General features: G+C 37.7%; 1 protein-coding gene across 4 annotated transcripts in view; it reads right to left on the bottom strand.

Moving 5' to 3' along the window:
- LOC149795541 (prominin-1-A-like) overlaps nucleotides 1–16021 on the bottom strand; it is a 133773-nt gene that overhangs the window by 117434 nt on the left and 318 nt on the right. Inside the window, exons 1-3 of one of the 4 annotated variants that reach the window (XM_089965347.1) lie at nucleotides 14616–14764; nucleotides 8367–8718; nucleotides 7306–7364 (exon numbers count right to left, since the gene is read on the bottom strand). In XM_089965347.1, the coding sequence (XP_089821473.1) occupies nucleotides 7306–7364; nucleotides 8367–8628 (321 nt within the window). In that variant the 5' untranslated portion in view covers nucleotides 8629–8718; nucleotides 14616–14764. Of the gene's footprint in view, nucleotides 1–7305; nucleotides 7365–8366; nucleotides 8719–10383; nucleotides 10521–10553; nucleotides 10638–14615; nucleotides 14765–16021 lie in introns of those variants that run through there. The other 3 variants (XM_089965348.1, XM_089965346.1, XM_089965345.1) reach the window with 3 other exon arrangements.

Raw genomic sequence — 16021 nt, 5'->3', positions numbered from 1 at the left:
CACAATCTCGCTTATGGAATTCCTCCATTATCGTCTCATCAGAGATTGAAATCAAACTATAAACAAGGGTAAATCTGAATTCACGTTATAGCGGGAAGTGTTATAACGGGTTTGCACCGTATAAACAAGGATAAAAGAACCAAACTATGTATGACGGCTTCAGTACTCTTTATTTTGAGATTAACGGTATATTGTGATATCTGTCACGTGCTGCTTTACAACATCATCAGTATTGTGCACTACCTCTGCAAAAACGAAACATCCCCTGGTAAGGATCAGTTAGGTTACATTATCTACAAAAAACTACTTATCAGTATAACAAGAGCCATAATCAAACTCTAATAGGATATGGGATAAAGGCCAACTACCCACAAAATGGAAACAGGCCATAGTAATACCAATCCCCAAGCTAGGTAAAGATCCCAACAACATAAATTCGTACCGACCCATCTCCCTTACAAACAATATTTGCAAAATAATGGAGACAATAATCGCAAATAGGTTAAAACACCACCTAGAAACCAATAACCTACTCTCCATAAATCAATGTGGCTTTTGGAACAAACGGTCCACCACTGACCAACTTCTCAGATTGGAAACGGACATCAAACTCGCTTTTAACGCACATAGGAAAACCGATCGCAACCTCATAGCGGTATTTTTAGACCTAGAAAAATCGTTCGACCTAGTATGGACCAATGGACTAATGGCCAAATTAAACCAATTTGGAATAACTGGACGCTTGTTCAACTGGATTGGCGATTTCCTCACAGGCCGGAAAATTACCACAAGAATAGGCAACACCCATTCGGAAGAATTTTCACTTGAAAATGGAACACCGCAAAGCAGTGTAATAAGTCCCTTACTATTTAACCTAATGGTAAACGACCTTGACCTCAATGCAGCCTCCGCAAAAATAAACTTGTCACAATTTGCAGATGATAGTGGCATATGGAGGAATGGAAATCCTGCCAATAACACAGTAGTTAAAGAAATCCAGCAGAGCCTAGACAACATAGGGAGATGGACGGACAAATGGGGTTTCAAAATATCTCATGAAAAAACTGTGGCAATTATATTCACCCCCAAACGAAATAACAACCTAGTCTATCCAAACTTCTATATACAAAATCAGTTAATCAGATACGTAACAGTAGTAAAATTCTAATGAATATTCTTTGACAACCACCTCACATGGAAACAGCACATTGAACAACTCACCCAGAATTGTAACAAAGATCTCAATTTACTCAGGAACATCACAGGGACTGACTGGGGATCCAACCAGGAAACCCTCCTCACGATATATAAAAGCCTAATTAGATCAAAACTGGATTACGTTTGCCAAGCATATAACTCGGCTAAGCAGCCTGTACTACAAAACTTGACACTATCCAGAGAAAAGCCTTACTATTATGCACAGGAACACTCCCCTCAACATCATTAGAAGAACTACAAACACTAACAAGAGAACTACTCTTAAAATTACGTAGGCAAGAACTGCTCCTCCGATACTCCATTCGATTAGATACCCACCCAGACAACCATCCCACCAAAATAGCTATAAATAAGTGTAAAGTTGTCTTCAAACCCAAAATCACACCCATCACACCAAGTGGCAAAGTAATCCTTGAACTAAGAGAAAAGATACCTCTACTAAAAAAACAGGTAACAAACAATACAGACCAGAACAAATCACCATGGTTACAAAAACCAAAAAGGATTAACATTGAAGCTACCAAATTAAGCAATAAAGAAGAACAAGAAAACTTACTAAAACCTGTACTGGTAAACGAAATCAACCAAAAATACCCGGACTATGCTAAAATATATACCGATGGATCAAAAACAAACAACCCACCAAGAACAGCAGCAGCAATAGTCATCCCTGAATTCAATATACAAACGGGATCCAGATTACCTGACTATTGCTCCATTTACACCACTGAATTCTGGGCTATACTTGAATCACTACAATGGATCAAAGACAACCAAATACCTAAAGCAGTCATTATAAGCGATTCCCTAAGCGTTATCAAATCGATCCAAAATCGCAATACACACTCTATGGAACAATTCCTCGACAGAGCATGCCAATTAATCGACGATATCACCACAGCACATCAATTAATCGAGCTGATGTGGATACCGTCGCACATTGGAATCTCTGGCAACGAAACAGCAGACAAAGTTGCAAAAACCAAACTAGGAGATCAAAACTCTATCAAGCTTAACTATAGCTCTATAGAAGCAATAAGCTTCGCACAAACATATATAGACCAAACATGGCAAGAGTTTTGGAACTCCTCCACAAAAGGTAAAAAGCACCATGAAACCCCAAAAAAACGCAGATAGGAACATACAACTACCTAAGGGTACCTATTTAGAACAGAAAACCATAAACAGGATAATAACTGGAAAAACTAAACTAGCAAGCAGTTTTGGAAGGTTTATAGGACCCAAACCAGCAACCATTAACTGCTTTAACTGCCACACCACCGAAGATCTACACCACGTATTCAATATATGCCTAAAATATCAACCCGTTCGGAAAATATTTATCAAAAACCAAAAAGAGATTGGAGCACCACACACATACCTAGAGTTACTTATAGACTCTAATAAAAATAAACAATCAGCATATAAAAATATAAATCAATTCATAGACTCAGCAGGACTTAGGAACAAAATATAATTACTATCCCCACAAAACCAAAAGACCCAGTAACTAGCTAAATAAATTTAGAAGCCACCACATAAAAACCCATAACATATCATTCAATTTTATAGAAGTATTAATAAATAATTCACTTACGAAGCACCTATAAAAAACTAAGGAAACCGCAAAATCGGATGTCCTAGATGTCCTTAACGAACCGAGTAATCAGCTAGGATTCCGGTCCTAGATGTCCTTAACGAACCGTGTAATCGGCTAGGACTCCGGTCTCTTGCTAAATAAAGTGTAAATAACATTCAATCTCTAAAAATATTAATTAATAAATAACTTAAAGAAGTAATATCTAAAAACTTATAAATAACATAACGTAGGAAACACACCCTAAACACCTCGACTAGTAATACCATAATAACCTTGAAAATCTCTCTTCATACATGATATCTACTAAGAACCTCTATAAACAGCATAGAACATCCCCCCCTCCTTTTAGAACATTTTGAAGAAGAAAAAAATATTTAAACAATCGGAGAAAAAAAACAAAAACAAAAACAAACAAAAATTGCAAGAAACACCAGGCAAATGCAACAAGAAACCAGCGATGTAAAGCAAGCAGGACCGTTCCCGAGCTCTCCTTCCCACTAATGACAGCCAACCATTCAACTGTAGGGACCTTTATGGACCCACAGATTGAGGCCAAACTATCAAGGTTCCTTGAATCCATAAAAGCCTGGGGGAGGTGGCACCATCCCCTTCCCCAGGAACAACTAGCAGGCTGCGGTACAGTCAGAAAAAAGTGGCACATGCACAATTGTGCGCACGCCACTATAATTAAACTCAACAACAACAACAACTCTGCAAGTAACGAATTCCTTATGTTTTCCTCCAACGTATTACGCAAAAATCTGCACATTCTGTACTAAAAGCACTAAACAAAAAAGACCGGAGCAAATGTAGTCCAATTTGAGTGTGATACAGTTATCAAAGCCCCCAGTTTTCTCCAGGTCCATTCTTATCACCATGTTGACAGTGGTAGCATCCTACCCAAAGGAGGCAACCCATTGTGTGGAGTATGATTCCACGGAATGTGTTCTCCATTTATTTTATTTTTTGTTGAATAAAAGTACGGACTCTTTATTCCAGACTACTGGGTTTGCAATGAGTTATGCAGACCGCTCCAGTGGCCTAGTGGTTATAGCGTCCGCCTCGGATGCAGGAGGTCCTGGGTTCGATCCCCGGTCGAGTCATACCAAAGACTTACAAAAATGGTGCTTACAGCTGCCTTGCTTGGCGCTCAGAATTAAGAGGTTAGCGTTACGACGGGTCGGCCTGGTGTCAGGATAATGTGACTGGGTGGGACATATTGCTACAAGTCTGCGGCGTGATGTCCCAGTGCTAGACATCACTATAACTTGCCACACTGCAGACATCGTAGTGATATGACTGAAAAATTGTTAAAGCTACGTTAAAAATCCAAATCACACACACACACACACACACACACACACACACACACACATAATGAGTTATGCAATATTTATTTGTGAAACAGCAGAAACTAAACTTCAAAAGCGTTTTTGCGACATGTAATTTCGCGTATCTTTGTTAATTAATGTCAGCTTAACCAGCCTACCATCAACAGTCAGACTAGGGTTAAAAAACACGTGTAGTCTTCTTTACTTACACTGGACAACAAATTTTTACAAAAGTCATGTTACTGAAATAAAATTAGTCAATTCTTATCAATTTTTATGTGCAGAACACGAATATGACAGTCAAATTGCAAAATTGGCTCTAGTTTTTTTGTAATCTGCAAGAAATTAATGTTTACATAACGAAATGCATTCCAATAGTAAAAGGTCAACTGTAATAGCCTACCTATAAAAAATCAAGTCATTGACTACATCTTAGATTTCTTCGCCTGTCTCTTGTACAGCTGTTCGGGAGCATCTCTGAGGAGTGTCCAGCAGTAGTCAGCCAGCATTGTAGTGGACCATTTTCCCTGGTATCTTTGTTCCATTGTTGCGATATCTTGATGAAAACGTTCGCCGTGTTCATCACTAACAATACCACAGTTGCTAGGAAAGAAATCCAAATGGGAATGAAGGAAGTGAATCTTTAGAGACATATTGCAGCCAAGTTTCATATACTTCATCAACATGTCTTCTACTAGTTCCTTATAGTTTTCTGCCCTAACATTTCCGAGGAAGTTTGTAGAAACTAGGCGAAAAGCATTCCATGCTTGTTTCGCGTCACCTTCCAGCAAGTTGTTGAACCGGTCATCTTTGAAAAGCTCTCGAATCTGAGGACCCACAAAAACTCCCTCTTTAATCTTTGCTTCGCTGAGTCGAGGGAATTTTTCATGCAGGTATCGGAATGCTGGCAAAGTCCGGTCAATGGCTTTCACGAAGTTCTTCATCAAACCTAGTTTGATGTGAAGGGGTGGTAGCAAGATTTTCTGAGCCTCAACCAGAGCTGGGTGTTGGATATTCTTCTCTCCAATGGCTACATTCTGCCTGTGAGTCCATTCCTTCCTCATGTAGTGCATTTCCCTTGCTCGGCTATCCCACTCGCATAAGAAACACATGTATTTTGTATATCCTTGCTGCAGTCCCATTAAAAGGGCAACTACCTTCAAATCACCACAGAGGTGCCAGCTGTACTTGTTATACTCAATGGAATTCAGTAGCTGCCTTAAGTTATCGTATGTCTCTTTCATGTGGACAGCATACGCTACTGGAATAGATGGAAGAATGTTTCCATTGTGCAAAAGCACAGCCTTGAGACTCAGTTTCGAAGAGTCCACAAATAGTCTCCATTCTTGTGGGTCATGAGTGATTTTTAAAGCATTCATGAGGCCCTCAATATCGGAACAGAATATCAGATTACTTTCCTTTCTGAAGAAAGGCTCCAATTGCTGGTGGCGCTTTCGATATGCAGTAATTGTGACATCTTCTTCTAGAAGATTCCATTGTTGGAGTCTTGATCCTAGCAATTCTGCCTTGTTCTTTGATAAGTCCAAATCACGAATCAGGTCATTTAGTTCTTCCTGTGTTATTCTGTGTGGGGTTGATGATGCACCACAGTGAAAATCTGGATCACTGCATGCTGATGGACCAGGAGAAGAACAGGTCGACTCACCTTTGTCTTCGTCAGATGAATCAAGAGAATATTCTGCTGGAGGTTCTGGAATAGGAAGTCCCTCACCATGTGGAACTGGTCTCAATGCAGACGGAATGTTTGGGTAGACTATTCTCGACTTCTTTCGCTTCGTTATTCCGCCGGAAAGAGGAGGAACCAAGCAGAAGTAACAGTCATTTAGGTGGTTGCTTGGCTCTCTCCACACCATTGGGACTGCAAACGGCATTGACGACCTTTTGCAATTCAACCACTGTGAAAGCTGTGTTGTACATGTAGCACAGCATATATGCGGAGCCCAAGGCTTGTCTTGGTCACCAACCTTGCATCCGAAGTAAAGATGATATGCCTTCTTCACTTGAGAATTGATACTTTTCTTCTGGTTGGCAAATGTCACTTCCCCACAAATATAGCAAAAATTGTCCGCGGTATTAACACACTTTCGAGGCATTACTGTTCTTTATTGTACGTAAATGGATAAAATAATAAGTTTTATGTAACAGTAGCTTGAACTGTCTCGCACAACGTCTAAAATATTTTAAATGCTGAACCTATCTGATTGGGCTTTATATAGTACACTGCTTACGTCAGCTTCAGCAGCCGCCTGGCATTAGTATAATAGGCCTACACATGTATAGTACACTGCTGACGTCAACTTACTTCAGCAGCCGCATGGCATTAGTATTGCATTGCATCAGAAAATGATGCAATCAACTGTGGATGATGTGAGCATGATGGTATTATGCAATGTTACATCATTATTCCGGATGTTGCTGCAGTCCTACTGGAGAAATTTACACAGTGAAACATAGAAAATGAGGTATATGAATATCTTCAAAACGAGAGCCAATACAAATTTTTCACGGTTATATTCGTGTTCGGCACACCAAAATACTACAGATTAGGGCCTTTTCAAGTCAGTAATGATTTCACTGTTGACCAGTGTTATTAATCCTATTGTATCGTTGTTTGATTCCTATAGGCACTGGCCTGTATTATTTATTATATTCGTGTTTTACTTTCAGAACAATTAAAATATTTACAACTTCTAAAGTTATGCTTGGAATGTAAGACTTTCACGTCATTTAGACTTCTAAATGATACTGGAAATTACAAATCCATTGACAATTACACAATCCATTTAAAAACTGGAAGTGTTTCCCACTGCAATTCGCGCTTCGATCGAGATTACCTATACCGGCTCTCTTCTTATTTTGCGATATTTCTTACCTTTACGCGTTGACAACCAAGAGTGATTCAATCCAAATTAATTCAAAGTCATTAAATAATCTCTCTCTCTCTCTCTCTCTCTCTCTCTCTCTCTCACTCTCTCTCTCTCTCTCACACACACACACACACACACACACACACACACACGAGCTATGCATTTTAGCGGCATTTATACTGCTGAAAGAATAATGCTTAGTGAGCAATCATTACACTCGTAGACTGTAAAAGATGAGGTGATAATTATAATGCAAGTATTAACTTACCTGAGCATAATTCGCAATTACATAGCTGATGCCGCCAGTTTGTACACCCTTGATGATTGCTGAAATAAATTTGATAAACGCTTTAACATGCATTTTCACGCATTGAAATTAGTGAAAAGTTAACTTGCAGCAGAAAAACATAAAAGATTTGAAAACCGTAATTTCTTAAGTCAATAAAAATTACATTGGCAGATTTCTATCACAGATGGACATAACAATCGTCAGACAATGACGTCGATGATTGATATTAAAACTTCAATTAGGCTTGAAATGTCAAGTACAATTAACTATGAAAGTAAACTTCAAAGATGCTCTTATAGGCGTAATTATAATATTATAGTACAACAGTGGTTAGCGTGCCGGACGAGAAGGGCGCAGGTTATGATCCTGCCACCACCAGGCCGATTAGATCACTTTGGCGCAACTCTAGGAAAGGCACTTTACTCCAATCGCTTCGGCATGATATAGCATTTCATATGTTGATGTTCCACAAAACAAAATCAACAAAGGATCAGAATATTCCATTCTTATTCTATATATGTCTACAACAAAACTACCACAAACAAACGTGTACAAAAATTATTGTCTGAAGTTTTAGCTGATATGACAATCTTTCGGGTTAGATAGATCGAAACTCCATTCTTTTAAAAGCAAATTTGCTTTGATATTGGACTACGGCCTGGGCAGCCAAAGCGTAGTTCGCTTGCTGGTATCGTCTTGTTCCTACATGTACTGAAAGAACTGGATAAATCGTACCCACATAAACGAGGAGAATAATCGACATTCAGTAATGGACAAAGTATAAGAATAAGACGTAGAAATGCCGCTCGGCCAATTGCTCAATAATGTAGAGCAGTGGCACATGAATAAAGTATGTTCTCCACCCCACCCCATTCCAATAAGAAAAATGTTTCTTGGATGTTTGTCCCAAACCCAACCCCTTCCGCTCCTCCCTATGCTTTTGCAGTAGTTGCTTGAGTGTGCTACTAGTGTTGAGAGGAACATGATGCTGGTGGAGCTAATACTGAAAAGAGAGCATAGAAACATAACTCTGAACTTACATATAGGATACCCGTAGGCAAACACTGTTCCGATAAAGCTGTTGACCAGATTATAGTAGGGGTCGAATCCTCCGGTATCGTACGTAATGGAGCCCGCCTTGTAGGGTGTGCCTGATGGCAGATCGGCCCAATCGATGGAGCTATTGCTGTAGGCAACATTACCAACTGAGTCATTCATTATTAGGGGAGAGTACACAGGATCAGTGTACGCTAGAGCTACGTGGACAAACAGTGTGGACACAATTACCACATGTATCCTCATTGTGGATATCAAGTGTCTGGGCAAGATGAAGTTCTCTTTTCTTTTTCAGTTTCTAAACTATATGCAGATCTACGTTGGCCTTGCAAGAATCTGCAACAAAAAAAATAGAAATGGCAAGTACATTAATCCCCAATTGACATGTACCTTAAACTTCCGAAACTGAGAATATTTGTGTTTTTGTTGTTTTTTATTATGAATCCCTTTTCCGTATATAACTCCTTCTTTCAATTGTCAGAATGACAGTGCTTATCCTTAGGGACCTTGATTCATGGCGTGACTGTAACGCCAAATTAATCACGAATCAAACTGCAATTCTATTTGCAGTTACAAATGTATTACCGCAAGTAGTTTTGTTTTTGCTGAACTCACTTTTGTTAACTGTTTAGTTTCATTACTATTGATTGACTGAATCGTTTTCCTTCCGGTCGAAGGCATAATATCAAACAGTGACTTTCTGACAAGAACTAATTATACAACAATATTATAACAGCGGGAATTTACACAGACAACAACAAATCATAGAATTCTGAAGAAACAAAGATCATAGAATACTGAAAACTAATGAACAATAAATTACAGAATACTGACTACAGTGAAAATAAAACGCTACCCCTTCATGTTCATTCTTTTCTTTTTATTTTGGCACCTTTTCATTAAGCCAGCCTTCCAGCAGACATAGCTCTTCTCCTTTCAACCACACACACACACACACACACACACACATATATAAAAATAACATCGTCTTTAAAGTGTAGTATAAAGAAATTTGATATACCAATACTATTGGTATATCAAATCGTGATCCGCCCATGGCGCAATAATACACATGCATAAACAATCTTGAAACTGTGTGCTGTTGGGTCTATTCCTATAGATCAATGATGAATTTCTACTCATTAATCGTTAGTGAGGTATACAAGTAACAATAAAAAGTAATAACAATCCCCGTTTTCTAAATGAATTTAACATGATACACAAGTTTAATCTCAATCCCTTCTTTTTCCGTTTTCTCCTCCCCTCCCATGCACAAAGGACAAAATATGCAAATCATTGTGAATAAAAAAAGAAACTCAAAAATGAAAACAATCAACTTATCAATATGAAAAGGTGATTGTGATTAGGCACACAAAAACAGAACTACATCTTGTAGCGGACACATTCGTGAGCGAAGTGAGTTCATTCACCCAGCCAATACACAGTTGCGTCTCGCCAATCTAATTCCGTTCAAATGAAAAATATATGCATTTGTATGTGATATTAATAAAAAAAAAATATATGTATAGTATGTATGCTGTATCAACGATATACCACTCGTTCTATAAATTTTTTATTAAAAGAAACTCGGCAAGCATCGATTTCTTGTAGCGAAACAATTATTCATCTCGTGGTATATCATTGATACAGCGCACATACTATATATATCATCTTCACATTTCATTTCAGAACGAGGAGTGAACTTACGAAAAATATTGTTCTCACATCCGTGTATGATTACGTAAAAGTCAAAGCATGTACTCTAAATCAGTTATCGAGTATTCGATGGGTTTACCAGCTTATGGACAGTGCACATAAAAATGGCTGACAACTAGTGATACACAAATGGAGGCAGGTGACGATCATATTTCAGAGAGAAAATTAACTTGTATGATTAACATATAAAATACATAAACGCAATGTACTGTCAAACTACGACATCAACGTTTCCAGTAATATTTATAGAAAACATGGACATCAAAGCAAAAAGCAATACTCTACCTGTAATAAGTCATGTTAGATAAGAACAAAGTTTGGACACATCTTCAGACTTTATCCACAAACATGATATTAATATGTTCAGTCTATAATTTCCTGATATTATGTTCAGTCTCCGTAGTCAGTTCTTCTCATTAGGCTGCAACGCATTACTAATTCATGATCATACTTACCTGAAGCATATGACGTTATTTGTTTCCACAGCATCACTGGCACAGGTAAAAATCGATAACAACCAGGTTTTATCAGGCAAGCAAGTAATCAAGGTTATTGATTTTCTTTCATGTGCAAGACCATGATTTACTGTTGCATGCGAAGTTTTGAAATGACCAATAAAATCTACACATTAGATTCTTATCTTATGCAATCTTCAAAATCGATATTTTCATCGGTACAAGCGATTGAGTATTGGCTGTCTTGATTCATGTGTTTTTCATTCCCCATCCTTTTTAGTTTTCCCAGTGGAATAACTACACGTTGAAAGGAAACCATGGAAGCAGAAATGTATCTTATGTTGACCATAAAACAAAAGAATAAGATCTGAAATCTGAAATTCTCTGTTTATGACGTATATTTTCGTTCTGGGAATGGGGGTTAAAAAAGAAATGTGCGAAAGTAAAAGCCACCACCAACGTCCTCAAAGCCAAGACGTATATCCCCTTCTAACACACTGTGCAAAATGTTGTCAATACCCCACCTCCTTCAACCGAAAAATATAATTCTTTGTGTCCCTACTTCTCTTGTAGAGTTATGACGTTACAATGACGTAAACATTTCAGACGGTATATAGTGGATTTTTAATAGCTCTAATTTTAACGTTCCACCAATAAGATATCGCCTTACATTCGCAGATATGTGTGGAAAGTATAGTACTTGTGTCATGCTCCTCACGGTCAAATAATTCTCCATGTAGGATGACACCACTTCCACAATGCTATAAAATGCCACTTGCATAAAAACTGTCTTCTTTGATTAAGAAAAACACTAAATTTAGATTTCATTCACTATGAGCTTTCCATAGCACGCATTTCGAAGAGACTGTTAAAATTGTGTACAAAATATTAGACCAAAAACTCACAGACTGATTGTTTAGATGACGGAATACACGACAGATGATGAAGTAGAAGACGCCATACTATACGAATGATGTCACCATGTAATGCCTCTGAGCCACCACACACAGTCTGGCTTATTTTCAACTCGTTCTTGTCCGGTTTTCAGTGCATTCCAAAGAACCAATGTAGGAGGCAATACGGGTTTTAATTTACTAATGAGCGGAGTTGATGGACTTAAGCTTTGATGAACTTAATGCCAAAACATAGCGAAGGCAGCGATACATTCTGAAAGAATATGAGCTGTGTGCCAGTAATATGCTAAAGTTATCATGATGTCTTCAGCACAGAGCTATTATATATGGCATAGTTCAAAATTTAAATGAGTTCTTCACCATTTGCAAGACAATTTCTCCTTTTCAGGCTCATCGTAATATTGCTCTTGCTGGTACCGGCCTAGACTGGCAAGCCAATATCATATACCAGTAAATTTGTAAATTCTTTGTACACTGATAGGTTAGTCAATGATGTCATGGGCATCGCACAAAATCTCTCCCATAATGGTTAGTTCGGTGACTGATTCGTAGCTTCAGAGCGGCGAGGTACATAATGGCAATAAAGTAAGCAATTTTATTATTTGTTCGAAGATGGTAGTTGATAGTTATATGTAGGTTAACGAGAAATGAGGAGTGACGTAGTTATCAGAGAGAACATCTCTGAGGAGGGTTTTCAGTAGGAAAGACTAAAGGTGTTTCGATTGTTCTAATACGCGTCTCATGCTCGTCTCAGTTCATACTCTTTCAGGATATATTGCTGTAATAAGATTGTTTTGACTCTTGGGTCATCTGAACCTTAGTACACCGTCTCCGCGAATTAATACACAAGCTCGTTAACTGAATTTCATCTTACATCTCTTTTACAGTTTGAAATCAGGTCATAAACAAAGACAAAGAAGCACACTGCATGGCGACTTCAATGTGCTTCACTGTCAGCTTAATGCTCTCAGTGATATCATATTTTTCAATATCTCGGACCACAGTTCATAAAGTCATAATGGAAAACTATAGTATCGGAAAGAAGCAACTAAGATATATTGGTAAACTCAGTATTCAAGCTTTTCTAAAAGAAAAAGAACACAAATTTCAAAGCTTGCAGAACAAAAAACTAACTTTCACTTGAAAGTTCTCTTTACTTGAAAAAAAATAAACATAAATACAGAAAATCACTTACTAGTTGTGTTTGTGTTTGTGCGTGTGTGTGTGTGATTTAGATTTTAAAGTAGTTTTAACAATTTTTCAGTCATATCGCTACGATGTCTATAGTGTGGCAGATTATAGAGAGGTCTAGCACTGGGGCATCATGCCGCAGACATTTAGCATCATGTCACAACCGAGTCACATTATACTGAAACCAGGCCGACCAGTCCTAACACTAACTTCTTGATGCTGAGCTTAAAGCAAGGCAGCTGCTAGTACCATTTTTATAAGTCTTTTGTATAATTCCACCTGTCGCATCTGAGACGGACGCTCTGACCATTAGGCCAGTGGAGCGGTCACTTACTATTTAACATGTTTCAAGATTGCAAGAAAAACTAAGAACTTCATTTCTTCTGGACTTTCACAATACTCCTACCTTAGTCTTTGTTAGAATTGCATCAAGTTTCCAAGTTCGATATTACAAATAAGTAGCATTTCAAAATGCTTCCAGCTTGTGAGCACGCACTTTTAACCGCCACCTTTGAACAATGTTACATATTTCATCCATCGTTCACCAGACCGAATATAAGGCCACCTTCCAATCACTACAGCTCAGACAGAAAATAATGACCAAACATCATACACTATAATAATTTCACATTTATATGTTATTTTTTCTTGTTTCACATTTGTATGATTCACCATTAAGCCTTTCCAAGCTGAATATTAGTTCTTCACGCCATGCATTTTACGAAACTAGTCCACCCTGTTTTAAAGTCTCGTAAGTACTGTACTCTATGATGCCTTCTCCTCGTGAGTACTGTACAATATACGCCTTCTACTCGTGAGGACTGTACACAATGACGCCTTCTCCTCGTGAGTACTGTACACTCTGACGCCTTCTACTCGCGATGACTGTACACTATGACGCCTTCTCCTCGTGAGTTCTGTACACTATGACGCATTCTACTCGTGAGGACTGTACACTATGACGCCTTCTCATAGAAAGTAGCTAATTACTCGTGTTGAGAAATATCTTCCAAACACCGACTCCCCATAAATAATAATTAAAATCTACACTTGTTATCTAACATACGACCAGCCCTTTCATTTCATAAAAGCACTTGCATTATTCTTTTGAGAGAGAGAGAGAGAGGTTTTCTTCCTTCTAAATCGCTTTATAGTAAGACAACCTTCAATTGAGGCAGACCATTTATTTTGGTCACATTAAGGTGTCACCTTGTTCATTATCACAGGATAACCGCTGCAAACCATTTCATCAATTGTGCTGAATTTTGTACGCAGCCACTACGCTGCGGTTAACGTTTAGTTAGTTATTTCTTAAAGAAGGACGACGTTTTATACTGCCATGTTTCTTTCAGTTGTAATTTCGTCTACTACTTGCCTACCAGAACAAAACTATGCTGATAGCGGCTCCATTGGTCCTAACATCCTATGTTACGGAGCCCAAGATTTTAGTATAGTTCTCTGAGATCTCGCGGGATAGTATTTTGACACCCAGTCCCCAAATGTTTTAAGACAGAGGACACAAAACTAGAAAAAAAAGAACATTGTGTCTCTCCCGGAATTTAGTAATTCTTTTCACTAACGCATTTTCCTATCAGAATACTTGGTTTGATAACGTACTTGCAGCGAAAAGTTACATCGCTTACCATTTATTTATTCAAATTGCACAGCGAAACTGAATGCGTGCAACCCATCATGAAAACTGATGAGGAAAGACTGCTGAAATAGTTAGGAAAATAGGTCATGAAGGATTGTTTGTACGGACAAATTTTTTTAATGATATTTATGACATTGAGCCAAACCAGAATTCGGAAGCCAACACAATATTTTGTTATTTAGTTTTTCTTTTCTTTTCTCTTTCTTAATGCATATTCAAGTATATCAACTTGTACCATACGTACTGGATTTACACCCGGTTATTACATGCAGTTGTTAGTTAACTTTCTTTACTTATACTTACGCATTGACTTCTATTTGTGTTATGCAATGTATAATAGACTAGATCCTTTCTGATCCGCTAGACGGGTGTGATCGTGAATCCAAGTAATAATACACAGGGTAGGTCTCTTTTCATCCCTGCCAGTTCAGTTTGCCATAAATATACCGGTCGATTAACTCTTTACAGCGTGAACAAGGCATCTAATGAATCATTTGTTAAAGAAGAAATGCTTGGCAGAACATTCTAGTCAAGGAATTTGATACTAAATGTGCTGGCACAGGTATGAGTGCTTGTTAACAATGACAATATAGTGAGCAAGAATCTCCTGTTGGACAGTTCTTACATTCGGGTATTTGAGGTTAAAATGTGATTGGTTGGATTCTATCTAATGTAGCTTTGATAGTTTGTGTCATGTTGCTACGATGTCTGCAGTGATAACTCGGTCCTTAACCTCTACGAAATCTTCAAGATTAGGACCTAATGTTGATGTACTGACCGTATCAAGTGGATCTTCTTGAAGGGCATTACGATTCTATGGTCTTGACTAAGCAATAGATAAGAGTAAAATCCAAAAGGTTTTGTAAAGTTCAACAAATAAATTATTTCCCTAGAACATATAGTGAAAACTTTGAAAAAATAACTTATGGTATTGCAAATTAATTCCCAAAAGATCGTAGAATTTCTAACACAAGTCCTAATATTTATAGTTCTGAATACACTTTAGTGATATTCCAAAAAAAATCCAAATGCTGGAAGTGTTGAGGTGCCTCTGATGGCCTGAATAGTGACCATGTGCCACAAGTCTTTTCTTGAATCACAATAATAATAATAATAATAATAATAATAATATCCAATCATATAATTCTTTGTGTTTGAGCATAACTTAATATTTAGACATCCTATTTGGCATTCAAATCATCAAGCCCAAGCCTTACAAAAAAAAAAAAAAAAAAAAAAAAAAAAACCACCAACAAACCAACCCCAACTCCCCTAGCTTAACAGTGATACGTTGGGGCATTACGTTGACTTGCATTACTACATTGCATGCATTTACAGCCCAATATGTATCGGGTCTTGCATGAAAATGGTTTAATTTCCCATAATTTACCTGATAATATATAACAATATATTTTGTCGTTCCGTTGTCACTCACCATCATCATCAACAACAACAAAAAAAGAAGCAATAACAACAGCAATAGCAACGAAAACAACATTGTCATCGTTATACTTATCATTACAAATCATCTAGTGGGAGAGAGAATGAAGGAGATAGAGAATAAATAATAACCAAAAACGGATGACGTGTTACAGAGTAACGGACGATAAATTCATCAACAGTAAAATTTGTATATTTCGTTCTGCAGCAGTGGTCATATGCAGGTAAGCAAGTTCTATAATTTGTAATTTCTCAGTCCTTTGTTTCTT

The sequence above is a fragment of the Sinohyriopsis cumingii genome, chromosome 7, assembly GCF_028554795.1.
Source record: "Sinohyriopsis cumingii isolate HCF-2022 chromosome 7, ASM2855479v2, whole genome shotgun sequence".
Classification (NCBI taxonomy): Eukaryota; Metazoa; Mollusca; class Bivalvia; order Unionida; family Unionidae; genus Sinohyriopsis; species Sinohyriopsis cumingii.
Note: the sequence above shows the minus strand (reverse complement) of the source record. Positions and strands in the feature narration are given on the sequence as shown.